The sequence below is a fragment of the Henckelia pumila genome, chromosome 2, assembly GCF_033568475.1.
Source record: "Henckelia pumila isolate YLH828 chromosome 2, ASM3356847v2, whole genome shotgun sequence".
In the NCBI taxonomy this organism is placed as follows: Eukaryota; Viridiplantae; Streptophyta; class Magnoliopsida; order Lamiales; family Gesneriaceae; genus Henckelia; species Henckelia pumila.
In genome coordinates, this window is record NC_133121.1 from 135265298 (window position 1) to 135278980 (window position 13683).

At 34.5% G+C, this 13683-nt stretch overlaps 3 protein-coding genes across 3 annotated transcripts; all 3 read right to left on the bottom strand.

Annotated features, from left to right (window-relative positions):
- Window positions 1–348: 348 nt before the first annotated feature.
- On the bottom strand, window positions 349–1359 carry LOC140883037 (cysteine-rich repeat secretory protein 55-like). The gene has a single exon (XM_073289333.1). The coding sequence runs from the start codon at window positions 1336–1338 to the stop codon at window positions 556–558; it is 783 nt and encodes a 260-aa protein (XP_073145434.1). The 5' UTR covers window positions 1339–1359; the 3' UTR covers window positions 349–555.
- Window positions 1360–4867: 3508 nt separating this feature from the next.
- LOC140883613 (cysteine-rich repeat secretory protein 55-like) lies at window positions 4868–5985 on the bottom strand. Its single transcript, XM_073290156.1, has one exon. The coding sequence runs from the start codon at window positions 5832–5834 to the stop codon at window positions 5037–5039; it is 798 nt and encodes a 265-aa protein (XP_073146257.1). The 5' UTR covers window positions 5835–5985; the 3' UTR covers window positions 4868–5036.
- A 3727-nt stretch (window positions 5986–9712) lies between these two features.
- On the bottom strand, window positions 9713–12987 carry LOC140881786 (4-hydroxy-tetrahydrodipicolinate synthase, chloroplastic-like). The gene is made up of 3 exons (XM_073287367.1): window positions 12667–12987; window positions 11833–11917; window positions 9713–11263 (listed from the first exon to the last, which is right to left on the bottom strand). Exons 1-3 carry the CDS (start codon window positions 12710–12712, stop codon window positions 10336–10338), a joined length of 1059 nt encoding a protein of 352 aa, XP_073143468.1. The 5' UTR covers window positions 12713–12987; the 3' UTR covers window positions 9713–10335.
- Between the last annotated feature and the right edge of the window lie 696 nt (window positions 12988–13683).

Below are 13683 nucleotides of genomic sequence, written 5' to 3' on the forward strand. Positions count from 1 at the left end.
TGATTGGGGGTACATTGGATCGTGCGCTCAAGAGATTAATGATTTGATGACTGATAACTCGATTTTGAGTTTAAATTATGCTAGTCGGCCATCTACTTTAGTGGCTCGCTATTTAGCTTAATTTGGTATTTCTTTTCCTACACCTTTTTGTTGGGTGATCGGAAAATTTCCTTATTTGTTAAACATTGTATCATTGAATTCTACTTTTTAATAATAATGATAAAAAAAAAATAACTAATTTGCCTAAAAGTTTTAGTTTGATAAAAATTAAGTTAAAATATAATCATAAATTAATCTCAACTATCCCGATTAATCGAAAAACAGCTAACAAAAAGTACTCTGCTGTAATGACATAGCTAGGAAGGTAGATAGATGCATGGCCGAGAATTCGAAAACCTTGAACAACACTACTAGTATAACGTTACATTTTATTCAGACGAAGATTAATGTGTACGAAAAGCTCCGAGTAGAACTCCTGCTGTAGCTTACAATGACAACACCAAATGAGATGAAGGCAGTGTTTGAAAGAGCTTCTACGAACACTACCGAAGTATATCAAGGCCTGAAAGATTCATACTTGGCAGAGTTAGCAACCAAGCTGGATCCCTGAGATTCCAGAGGAAAGAAGAAGGGATAGAGCTCGTATCGGACATAGCAACTCCCATAAAAAACCCGGCATCCTTTCTTGTCATTGCAGTAAATGGGGAAGTTCCCGATCGCATTAGCCAGGCACTGAGAGCAATTTATAGGCGACAAATCTCTCGTGCATTGCACCAACCCGTATAGCGTCTCGAAAGGGGAGACTTCCGTCTTCGCTTTCCCGAGTCCTTTGCTTCCCGGCAGCTTCACAGCTTCTGACTCCATCTTATCCACCAAAGCTCCCAGTTTCTTGTTGAAAACAGCGGGATCGGTCACATTTGCCACGTTCCAATAGAAGACAGCGTAGGAAGTGTCGACTTGTCCGAAGAATTCGACGGTGCTGTACCTCAAGAAACAGTAATCATACCAAATGCTTACGCCCGCTTGGTTAGGACGACACAGTTTACGGCTCTGCTTCGCGGCGTCTTTGATGCAAGCGGCGCAATCGGACTGGCTCACGTCGGCTCTGCATTGCGCCAGCCCGTAGATTTGATTTGCCCCGTTACCATAAGAAGTTGTCAAGAATCCTTTTTGGATCGCCCCTTGTACTAGTTTAGGTAAAAAGGCATCGATGTTTCTTGATAACTGGGAGTTGTTGGTGTAATCACGATTGCAGGAAGAAGCTAAAGGGTCTCCAGATTCTGCAGTGGAGATGTAGAAGAAGAGAATGGTAAGAAGAAAATTGTACATTTGATTCATTTTTTTGTGATGAAAAAACAGGGTAAATGGCCTTTTCAAATAGCCAAATAAAAAAAATAAAAATAAATAAAAACAAGTGGGGGAGGTTCTGTAGCAGTGTTTTTTGACTACTTTGGAATTGGGTTGAAAATATTGGCAGTGTTCTAGAACAGTGACACTGTGGACTTATCTTGAAATTAAAACCTCAAATATCTTACGTAGCATTTTTTTTTTTTAATAAAATTTTGAACGCTATCTTAAACACTATCTTAGTCTTCCACGCATTGAGGGAGGGAGCCACCCCTAAAAAATTTATGTTAAAACTAAATTTGTTTCGAATGGTAAATTTGTTTATAAAACACCCCTGTAATACACTTTTGCACAAGATTTTATTAGTTACGGAAATTGTATAGATGGATTTGAAGCTAAAGATTCTCAAATCGATAATAACAACATTAACACTTACGTTCATTTGATTAGCAAAATTCAATTGACAAGGGATTTTAAATACCAACTAATTTTATTTTTTTTTCAAATCGTTTCATCAAATCCAAATCTTCAATCCGAACGCAATTACTTAATTAACAGGCTGGAATCTCTTTCCGACTTAAATTTCCTGAATACAATCGTGCACAGCTAGCGGCCTGTTCAATGTTCTGGAAGATGAAGTCGATGAATATTGTGATGGAACGCTTGTAGATTTGTCAAAGCCTTTATTTTGGCCATACTTGCACCTCAATAATGAACTTTGAAAACTTGGTTTGTCTATAATCTAAAGTTTCAACGATACCCGCGCAAGAGTACGTTGATTCATTAATTAGCATGAAAGTTTCACAAACACTCGGTCTGGAAACAAATGAAAACTCATTCAAGATTATTACAACAAGCTAGCTAGATTAGGTATAACACCGTATTAAATAACAGCGGGTCTCGGTCTCATAGATTTATATCTGTTGGATGAAAAACGTAATGCGACACCAAAAAATTGCTTACATGCATCATGAAACAAAAGCTGACATAACATTGAAGAAGATTGCTGATTAATTAGCTTGCTTGTGTTACGGCAACAATTTCACCAAAATAAATAAAAATTAAAAGATAATGTAATAAAATCAAACTTTCAAAACTTAATAAACTAGAACACAAAATCATAATGTACAAGGTACTGTATATTTTTAACACAATCATAGTTAGTGGATTGACCTTGCAATATAATTGTATATATATGAATGCAAACCTAATGATATTGTGCATATATATGCATAGGTGAAGTTTGATTAGTCTATTAATGATATTTTAAAATGCAATATTATTAGGTAGTGTTCGCAACCTCTAAAAACTATATTCCGTCGATCGTCCAATTATAATATATATTGAACAATCATGATACTCCGTACTCCTAAATATAAAGATCATATTTTTTTCTCGAAAGAAGCTTAATATTAAACAGAGTCAACCAAAAGTACATCTGAAATAAAAAAAGGCGAGGAAGTAACTCGGCCTTCAAAATCAGACAAAGAACCTACCGCCCTAGCTAAAGCGTGAGCTACTTGGTTCCCTGATCGCCTAACAAAATAAAACAAACAAAATTGAAATTCTTCGACAAGAAGTTTACAATCTTCAATTGAAAAGGCCCAAGCTGGATTGATCAAACACCGAGGAGTTAAAAGCATCTATGACAATTTTGGCATCTGATTCAATTTGAAAGTGATGGTAATCCAATTCTTTTAGCCAGCTTAATGCTTCCCTTATGCCCAAGGCTTCCGCAATGGCTGGATTTTGTATTCCAGGAATAGCTCCTACAACCATTCCTCTGTGTATAAAGATCATATTTCTTTTCTCATTCTCTAAAATATATCGTTCATTTTTCATATTTATAATTGTTTTTATGTATTTAATCTATACCTCATAATTACAAAACATATTTAGATTTTACGTTGCATTGGACTTGGACGACAACATGCACACACAAATTGGTGATACACTAGGCTTGCAAGCGGGTTCGAATATTATGCATTTGATTTTACATAATAATTAACTACTACTTCAAATATGGTATATATAGTATATTTTACGTTCCAAAAAAAATGGTATAGTATATTTTGAACCCAACTCAAATTATTATGTTCAAATAAATAGTGAGCTTTAACATATAATTAATAAAAAAAAACTATTTAAAATTACTTGAAGACTCGTGATGGGATTCAATAATTCCACTTGTTGGAAGAGAGATCAAATCATAATACTTTATCTACTTTAAAATTTAAAAAATTAAATTATACTATTTTTATCAACGGTAACTCTTCATATAGCCACAAATATTAGGTCCAAGTCTAGAGCCGTCAATTTGGATTAGCCCCATCGGGTCGGCCCGCCCCGCCTAGGGGTGCAAATGAACCGAACCTGTTCGTGAGCTTTATGAGCGCGCTCGATAAATATTTGATCTGTATTCGAGCTTATCGAACTCGAGCCGAATTCGAACATGTTCGAACTTTTTTTCGAGCAGAGCTCAAGCCAAAATTACTCTGTTCGATAGTTCGCGAATAGTTCGCGAACTTTAATATTTAATTAATATAATATAATTATATAATAATATATATACATTTCGAGCTTTCGAACCATAATATCCGAATAGTTCACGAATAGGTTCGAATATTTCGAACCGAACTCGAACTTCATTTCGAGCCGAACTCGAGCCAAAATATTTGAAATTATCGAACTTCGAATCGAGCTCGAACTCGAATATACTCTTATCGAGCCGAATTCGAACCTTAAAATTTTACCATTATTCGGCTCGATTCGGTTCGTTTTTACTCCTAGGCCCCCGCCACACGATTTAAGTGGGTTGAGTTGAAATTTTTTCAACCCAACTAAAGGTGAGCCTAGATGGGCCAACCTGGTTGCCTAGGCCCGCGACCCGCGTGAGTTGGCCCGCTGCGGGCCCGGATAATTTTATTTTATTTTTATTTTTATTGTGATATATGAATTTTTTAATGAAATTGTGATTTTTTTTGTATTAATTACTTTATAAAAATTTACACGTATAAAATCAATAATTAAAATTTTTATTAAAATTTTCTATTAATATTTATTCATGTATTGAAATTTATAATTAATTATAATGATTTTATTTATTTTTATTTGTAGTGAGTCAACCCGCGGGCCAGCCTGCCTAACCCGCAACTCACCTTGGGTTGGGTTGAGTTGAGTATTTTCAGCCCGCTGGGATGGTGGGCCGGCCCGCCAAAATGTAGATTTTTGGGGGGCCGGCCCGTCCCGCCATGGGTTGGCCCATCTGACACCTATTATCAAATCTAATGATGCATTGAATACAAAATATCATGATATAATATCAAAATATCACGATATAATTATTATAAATATTGATATAATTATTGTAATTTTAACATTATTCTTTCTGTAATTATAATATCCTCAAATGATATTTAATTTTTCAAATTTAATTTGAGCTAAAAAGATTGATCGAGTTCGTGTTTGACTTGGCAAAAACGATTAATCTTGGATCATGTCAACTCATGGGAATCAGTCAATGCATAGACTGGAACGAGTCAACTTTAATTCAACGACAAAAATAAAGATAAATGCATGGCGGCGGAGAATTAATCGAAAAACCTTGTACACCATTAAGATAACGTTACATTTTATTATTCAAAAAATAAGCAGCAAAAGATGCCAAAAAGACAAGAAGATAGGGAAGATCAAGGCTTAAAAACCTTGAAAGATTCATACTTGGCAGCGTTATCAACCAAAGATCCCTGCGAATCCAGAGGAAAGAAGAAGGGATAGAGCTCGTATCGCACGTAGCAACTCCCATACAAAACTCGGCATCCTTTCTTTCCATGGCAGAATGTGGCGAAGTTCTCGATCGCAATAGCCAAGCACTGAGCGCAACTTATAGGCGACAAATCTCTCGTGCATTGCACCAACCCGTATAGCGTCTCGAAAGCGGAGAGCTCTGTCTCCGCTTTCCCGAGTCCTTTGCTTCCCGGTAGCTTCACAGCTTCTGACTTGATCTTATCCGCCAAAGCTTCGAGTTTCTCGTTGAAAACATTGGGATCCGACACGTTCGCCACGTTATAAAAGATTACGCTGGGGGAGGTGTCGACTTGTCCGAAGAACTCGACGGTGTTGTACTTCAAGAAACAATAGTCATACCAAATCCTTACGTCCGGTTGGTTCGGACGACACAGCTTTTGGCTTTGTTGTGCGGCGTCTTGGATGCAAGCGGAGCAATCGGAGCGGCTGAGGTCGGCTCTGCATTGCGCCAGACCGTAGATTTGATTTGCACCGTGACCATAAGAAGTCGCCAAGAATCCTTTTTGGATCGCGCCTTGTACTAATATAGGTAACAATGAGTCGATGTTTCTTGATAATTGGGTGTTGTTATTTGCGTTGGAGTTATCATTGCAGAAATAAGCTGAAGGGTCTGCAGATTCTGCGGTGGAAATGTGGATGAAGAGTATGGTAAGAAGAAAATTGTACAATATTTGATTCATTTTTCGTGACCAAGAATAGGGCAATAGCTACTAGCTAGCTAGGCTTAATTCATGGCTTTGCTTTTTCAGTTGCCAAATTATATATAAAGTGGGGGGAGGCAAGGGGTCTGTAGCAGTGTTTTTTGACTTGGTGGTTGCACTTTGAATTTTCTTTTCGGGTTGAATATATCGGATTTGTTCTAGATAAAAGGTGTGGTATATAAGCACCGAACTATATATAGGAGGACATATTTGAGATGTGACAAAATTTTTGAACATGATATTCAAACAAGTTTTTTTTTTAAGTAAATTTTAAGCAGTTTATAAGCTGTCAAATATCCTTTTTTATCTTATATATTCTTCAATTTTCTTTACTACACATTTTTTTAAAGCATACAAGTTGTTCTTGAACGAGCTTAGCAAATGAGTGGGTGATATATATATTTTTAATACAATTCAATTGGATGATTTTTCATGAGGGAACCAAGCGTAGTATAAGGGAGCAACCTCACGCAACACCTAAAATTCTAATTTTAATTTGAATAAGTGATGCTCATATTTTTTTATAGACCCTACATTTCTAAAGTTTTTGAACAAGTAAGTCTATAAAATGAGACGGTGACATAGATATACATTCGTTAGTGGTTGACCCGATTTTTATCTACAATGAAAATTAATATATATATATATATACACGTATATATTACATAAAAAATTATATTTTTCACGGGTCAAATCGGAGATTTGTTTAACGAAATCGACTTGTGAAACGATCTCATTAAAGTTGTGTTACATTATGTATTATCCACTCAATCGAATTGAGTTGACCATGAATTACTTAGCACAAAATATTTAAATTGTGTGCGTACTTTCCTAGAATCATGTATATATTCAAAACATTGAATCATCCCCATTGTAAGTTAGTCTTCCGCCTATTTTATATAATATCTATTTTTTTTCTAGAACCAAGCAGTGACTCGCTAGCTCATCCGAGAATATTGGGTCAGAGAGTGTACTTGCCATGGAGATTAAAGGTCAAAATTAGCATTTTGGTATTGTATGAGATGGCTTCTTTTTTGTTTTGGTCCTGTATGTTGGTTTGTTTTGGAAAATATCATGTAACTCGATTTTTTTTTTTGGATTTAGTCATATATGTTGGCTTATTTTGGTTTTGGTCCTGTAAGTTGGTTTGTTTTTTGGTTTTCGTCATGTATGTTATCATGTTTTGGAATTTAAAAGTTGATCTATAATTATTTTTGTAATAAATATTTTTTATTCTTTCATGTTTTATCTTATTATTGGTTTGAGATAATTACAACTAGCTAATAAAAAAATATTTTTTTACGCTTAAACTTTTTTTAATATAAATAATTTAATAAAATCTAAAATATGTTAATTTAATGTATTAAATGTAACATACTTTTGTTCTTTTAAAAAGTAACAAACAAACATTCATTTATATCGTTCTCAACTGTAACTTCGATTTTTTTATTTATTTGGCACTAAATGTTCGCCCACTTAGCACCTATTAATGATCATATAAATAAGTTTCAACCTAAATTAACAAAATTAGCTAAAAAACTAAAAATATATTTAAAAATACTTTCGTTCTTTAAAAAAGTAACACTCTAATATATTTTTTTATCGTTCTCAACTATGGTTGACTTGTTTTTTGTTCCGCTTTTCTCGAAAGCATGGCTTTTTAGGTATGTTTCACTTTTATCACGCTTAATCGTCGCTTAAGCGTGCTTTTTAGAACACTGCAAATAAGCAAAATTTTGTTGCTCCCTCCAGTTTCGGCGACGGAGGAAAAATACAAAAAAAAAAAATCAAGTTATTGTACCTTTTAGAACATAATTATTATTTTAAATAATTAGAAGATCAACATCTAAATTTTCTCGAGATTAAAGTGCTTCTTGATTCAATTCTCCATTGCACCTATGAGAAGAACAGCGCTAATAGAGTTGCGCACCAACTGTCGAAGGAAGCTTTCAAAACTTCTTGTTTTTTGGAATATTTGCATGGTTGCATACCATCTTGGTTAATCAATATTGTAAATCTGGACTTTTCTATCCATGATTAATCGTTGTTTGTTGCATGTTAGAAAGAAAAAAAACAACAAGAAGTTTAAAAAAACGATTTTATTTTTTAGTGTTTTATGAATGAAAATATTTTAATAAAATTTATGTAACACTTTTTAAAAAATGTTCTCCAAGTATAATTTTTTCAGGGTGTTTTTTTTAATGTTTTTAGAATAAAAGATATGGGTTAAATGAGAATTAAAATTTTTTATATAGAATAACTGTCCAAAAATATTCTTAATTATTTTTAAATATAAAATCGCTTTTTTAAAATGTAGCTTTTCGATTTTAAAAACGTTTTCATAATTGTTCACACGCCTTTATTCTTAAAAAAAAATTTAGAACATTTTACAAAAATTTTATAAAGATCACTTTTATAAAAGTTTTATACGCACTTGTCTGAACGGACCCTCAATTTTTATATAAAATTTTATTATATACTTGTATTATTTATTTAATAAAATATGGTACACGTCAATTCTAACTCATAATGGTGTTATATATTGAAAAATAAAAATATTAACGACTTATCAAATAATTATATCATGAATTATTATGAATTGATGACAATGTTTTAACTTTTGTGCTCGTCTTTTAGTAATACTAGTACACGCCTACACGGTGCACATGCAACATATATATTATTTGAAATTAAATATTATTTTATAAACTTAAATTTAATTATAATTTTTGTTTAAATGTTAGGATAATATGATAGTGGTTAGGATAATTGTGGATAATAGAACAAAATGTGAAAAAAAATTTAATAAAAAATTTACGACCTCCATTATTAAACATATTAGAAAAATGATAAAGGATAAATTTGAAAATATACTAAAATGATCAAATATGATTTTTTTATGGGGTTTATGTATTATAATATAGTAAAAGATATATTATGCATTCATGATTTTTTATGAATTGTATCCAACGAAGCCAGATTTTTATTTTTACCTGAATTAAAATTTTATAATCTCTCAATTTTTTAATGTGTTTAGCTTATATCTTTTTATTTTTAAAATTGTTCACAGATATTGACAAAATAAACTAAATTTAATGTATAAAAAAAAATAATAATAATTGGTCACCCAAGCTACCACCCGACGGAGCAACACATGGCTCCACTCATAATTGCGCCCCCGACTCCTAAATAGTAAATACCATGATCGCGAGGATCAAGTCAATGGATAAGGTGATGAAACCGTAGATTAGTCCAAACCCTTTTTCGTAGGCCTCTCTACACTCAATTCATGAACATAAATGAGTGAAAATCAAAGACGGCCACTCATTAATTCTATATGCATCATCCCAACTTAATGATAGTGAACGTAATGTTTAAGTTTGAATACTTCGTTAGTGTTTGGGAGAGCTTCTAGAAAACACTTTTCAATTTTTCGTTAACAAAATTTCAAATTTTTGTTAAGAAAAAACTGAGAAATGCTTTCCAAAAGCTTTCCCAAACACTACCTTCATCCGTCGTATAATCGCAATACCCGCACAGCAATAGATTAGCATGAAAATTTCCTTTTCTTGAATTAGGGGTAAACCTAACACTACAACAGAGGGGTACTCCCTCTGCGTGATAATGACCCAAATTTGGTCGCACATGGTTTTCCATATAAGACCCAGATAATAATCATTAAAAAAAAAGAAAAAGAAAAGAAAGAATGTGAGATTGATCAAATCTTGGTCATTGAAGCTATGGTATCCTATCTGTAACATCGAATTATCCATCCCATTACAACAGTCTGTCCACGAAAAAGTCAGAAATGAGTAAGTGATTATTTCGGAGGAAATTTTTTGAGATAGCTAAATATATACAATCTAAAATTTCTATAGATATTTGAAACAATGAGTTCAGTTTAACATAAAGCGAATTGTCTTTCACACCAAGTTTTTAGGATACATACGTGCACGAATTGAGTCGATGGACCTCAAAAAGATAAAAGCCTACGAGGACAGTCGTACACATCCAGTGGAACTACATTTTGCTAATTTGTCCACTAAGAAGTGGTGGTTTTGATATGCAACCGACCCACTATAAAACAAGTGCCGATTTGAATTCATACCTAACAAATTGTCCATTATTATGCGAAACCATATATAAATATTATAGTAAAACAGGGCTAATTGCATTCAAATCCCTGTAAAAAATTTAAAAAACATAAAACACCCTATGTAAAATTAATAGCATGTTAAACCTTATGTTTTAAAAAAATTAGCATATAAACCCCTATGGGAGGGTATAAATGTACCCGAGTTTGTATAACATAGGGGTGAAATGTGCTACATTTTAAAAAACTGAGGGATGCATTAACCTATTAATATTTCTTATGGGGTTTTATGTCTTTTAAACTTTTCACATGGGGTGTGAATGCAATAAAGCCCTAGTAAAACAAGTATAAAAAAAATCCAAGTTCGGAAACAAGTAGCTGTTGTACCTAATATCGCCCAATCAAAATGAAGTCGTCGTCATCCAGGATCTGAACATCTTTCTCTCCTATAAAATTCTCTCTTCCAAGTTCCTTGACTATGCTAACAAACTCGGCCCTCTTTTCGAACGGGAGGGGTACATAAGGTAAGCGAAAAACAGGCCTCACGACCCCAAGCTGAGCAAGAGCTGTGTTTAAGCCAATAGGATTTGGCTCGTGGAAAAGCCACTCCATTAGAGAGAGAAGTTTGGAATTCAAAGTTGGATTCTTTCCTTCAAACATGAGTTCTTTCATTAGGCCGGGAATTAAGTTGCTGGTGACGGAAATTACTCCAGTAGCTCCATAATCCCACCTCGAATCGTGGCATTGATCATCATTCCCACTCCACACGACAATGCCATTATTTGTATACAACTCGATCCTATCATTCCCGACGCATTCCTTGACACCAGCTAAGTTGGGGTTCCGCGCCATTGACTGGATTACATGTGGTGGAATATCTTGGCCGGTTCGTGTTGGCACATTGTATATAATCGTTGGGCCCATGTGAAGAACGTTATTGAAATGAGAGATCATACCTTCCATGGAGGTTTTACCATAATAAGGATTAATGTGAAGGGCGGCATGCATTCCAACAGCAAAGCCTTGTTCAGTGGCGTGAACTGCCTCTCGTGTTGAGTTGCTTCCAGTGTTGCCAATAACTTTGATGGATGCACCAAAACAGTTCACCGTGTGACCAATGAGCATAATATGTTCGTCCCAGCTCATTAACTGGCCTTCTCCGGTGGTTCCACCAACAATTACCCCTTCAACACCATCCTCGATTTGCATGTTTACTAACACATCATAGGCCTCTAGATCGAATCTGCCATCGGGGAGATAGGGGGTTTTGATGGCGGTTATCAATCTAAGCGATTTTATATCATCAACATTGGTCCTGTCAAAAATGCAAAAAGGAATCACATTTCAGGTGTACCTATTTGTTTTGACACGATAATAACGATTATTTTCTTTTAAAGTAATGTGAGCAACATCTTCTATCAGTGTGTATTCCTGCCATCCAACTAACCATAAAAACAAATATTGCACATTGTGAGCATCCTAAAGTTAACAATGTTCTTTCATCAATGACTCGCCTTCAGTTTTAACTTTTAAGGAACCAATAACAGCAAAAAAATATAAATAATGACAATACAGGAGAGAACCTCCTGTGTGTGTAACACAATTCCAAGCACTCACAAGATTATTCTAGATATCAATAGTACAACAACAGAATTTATCTTTAAAACTGTGGGAGAAACTTCACTCTGCTACAAGAAAACAAAATCAGTTCGTATCATATTCTGTTAATCATTCAAGCTATTAACCAAATCAGACTGCACTCTGCTACCAGAAAATAAAGGGAAAGACTGCACTCTGCTACAAGAAAATAAAATCAGCTCATATTCTATTCCGTTGGATATAAAATAGAAACTAAAAAGATTGCTTGTAAGAAGAAATAGTTACCTATTCTTGACTTCATTACTACGCATTGGGAGATGAAAATTAGGAATTACCGCTGCTCTGGGAGACCTCCAGTTTGGCATTCGTCCTGCATGATTGCATTAGTAGAAGTACAAATTGGCTTCATCATTATGTAGGAAAAAGGCACAGGTTATAGAAAGAAGCAAAATCAACCTTTAACGCTCAGTTGATACAATCAAAAGTTGAGTCTGTGGTGATGTATTCACATCAATCATATCAGGATAAATATTTCTGTGTCAAAAGGATCGAGCGAAAGAAGGGTAGATAGGCCATAGAAAGATCACTTTTTAATATATTCACTTCATTCAAACAACAAAGAAAATTATCGTGCAGAATGTATGACAATTTTATATGTGTAACTAACTCATTTTTAGCACAGATTTCGCATTCAACTTAGAATGAAAAGTGTAAGGAATTCGAAACAAGAAAAAAAAAAAAAGAAGAAGAAGAAAGCAAAGAACAGGAAATGTGAAAATGCATCCACATTTTAAACGCTTAGAGACAATTTTTTTTAAAATAATGCAGTCATTTTAACCGCATATAAGAAAAGAAGCCAGACAAAAAGCGTCCGATTTTAAAAAGACAAAACTAGAAATATTTAACATATATATACGAAAACAAGCCAAAAAATTGAATAAACACGAGAAATAGACAGATTCCAGCAGCAACAATCATCAAAATCAAGCTACTTGATTTTCAATAGAGGCATAAAGACAAAAATAATAAGGGAAAACAAAGCTACTGTCGTGCATCTTTCAGAACGGTAATAGTTACGAGTTAGAATCGTCTACTTCAATAGAGGCACAAAGACAATACCTGTATGAGTAGCTTTGAGAGACCAGCATCCAAGAGCCGATGTCATTGACGGAAACACGTAATCAATAGAGGAGAAAAGGATTCGGAGAAATTTTCAGCAATGTCTGTACTACGGAGGCCCGACGTGTTGTTGCCGCTGTAGCATTACGATTTCTGAATTCAAAGATAGATCACTCGTGATTCTCTCTCAAATCACCACTCCTGGAGCAGGAGTCTTGGAGATGATTTGGATGAAATGCGGCGGCGGAGGCGTGAGCAGAAATGGGGCGGAGGTGGAGATGCGGCGGAAGAGTATTAGGTTTTTTTTAGTCAGAACAAAGGGAAGGCGTTGAGTGACATATGTCAAGAATTTATATTACTATATTATTTTATTTACCGGCGTGTGTGGGTTCGGGTTAGACAAGACATGGCCCGTTTAGAGGGATTATGGGTTAGAAAAAATAGTCTCGGGTCGAGTGGATGTATTCAAATTTGGGCCCTAATGGGTTTGCATCAGGTAACGGCGTTCTTGTAGAAGGTGACCCATAGACGGGTGTAAATGAGTCGAGCTCGAGTACTAACTCGACTTGTGTATATTTCGAACTATTCGGGCTCGAAAAATTCAAAAAATAAATTTATATGTAAATGAATATATATAAATATATATTTTTTATATATAAATCGATATTGAGTTTTATTATGTTGTCCAATAACTATGTCCAACTTCGTGTCCACCATGTACAATAATTGAGTTGACCAGTTCAATAAGTGAGTTGACTTATATATAGTGGGCATGAAGTTGGACATAGTTGTTGGGCAGCATAACAAAACTCTATCTATATTATATATATTATATTTATATATATACATATAATCGAGTACTTCGCGAGATACTCAAACACATACATATAATACTCGAGTTCGAGCTCGATTATACATACGAGCTACTCGAGCTCGAGCTCAGTCAAACCGAGTTCGAGTCGAGTTTTGACCGAGCCGCTCTCGAGTTACTCACAAGTAGTTTGATTTGTTTCCATC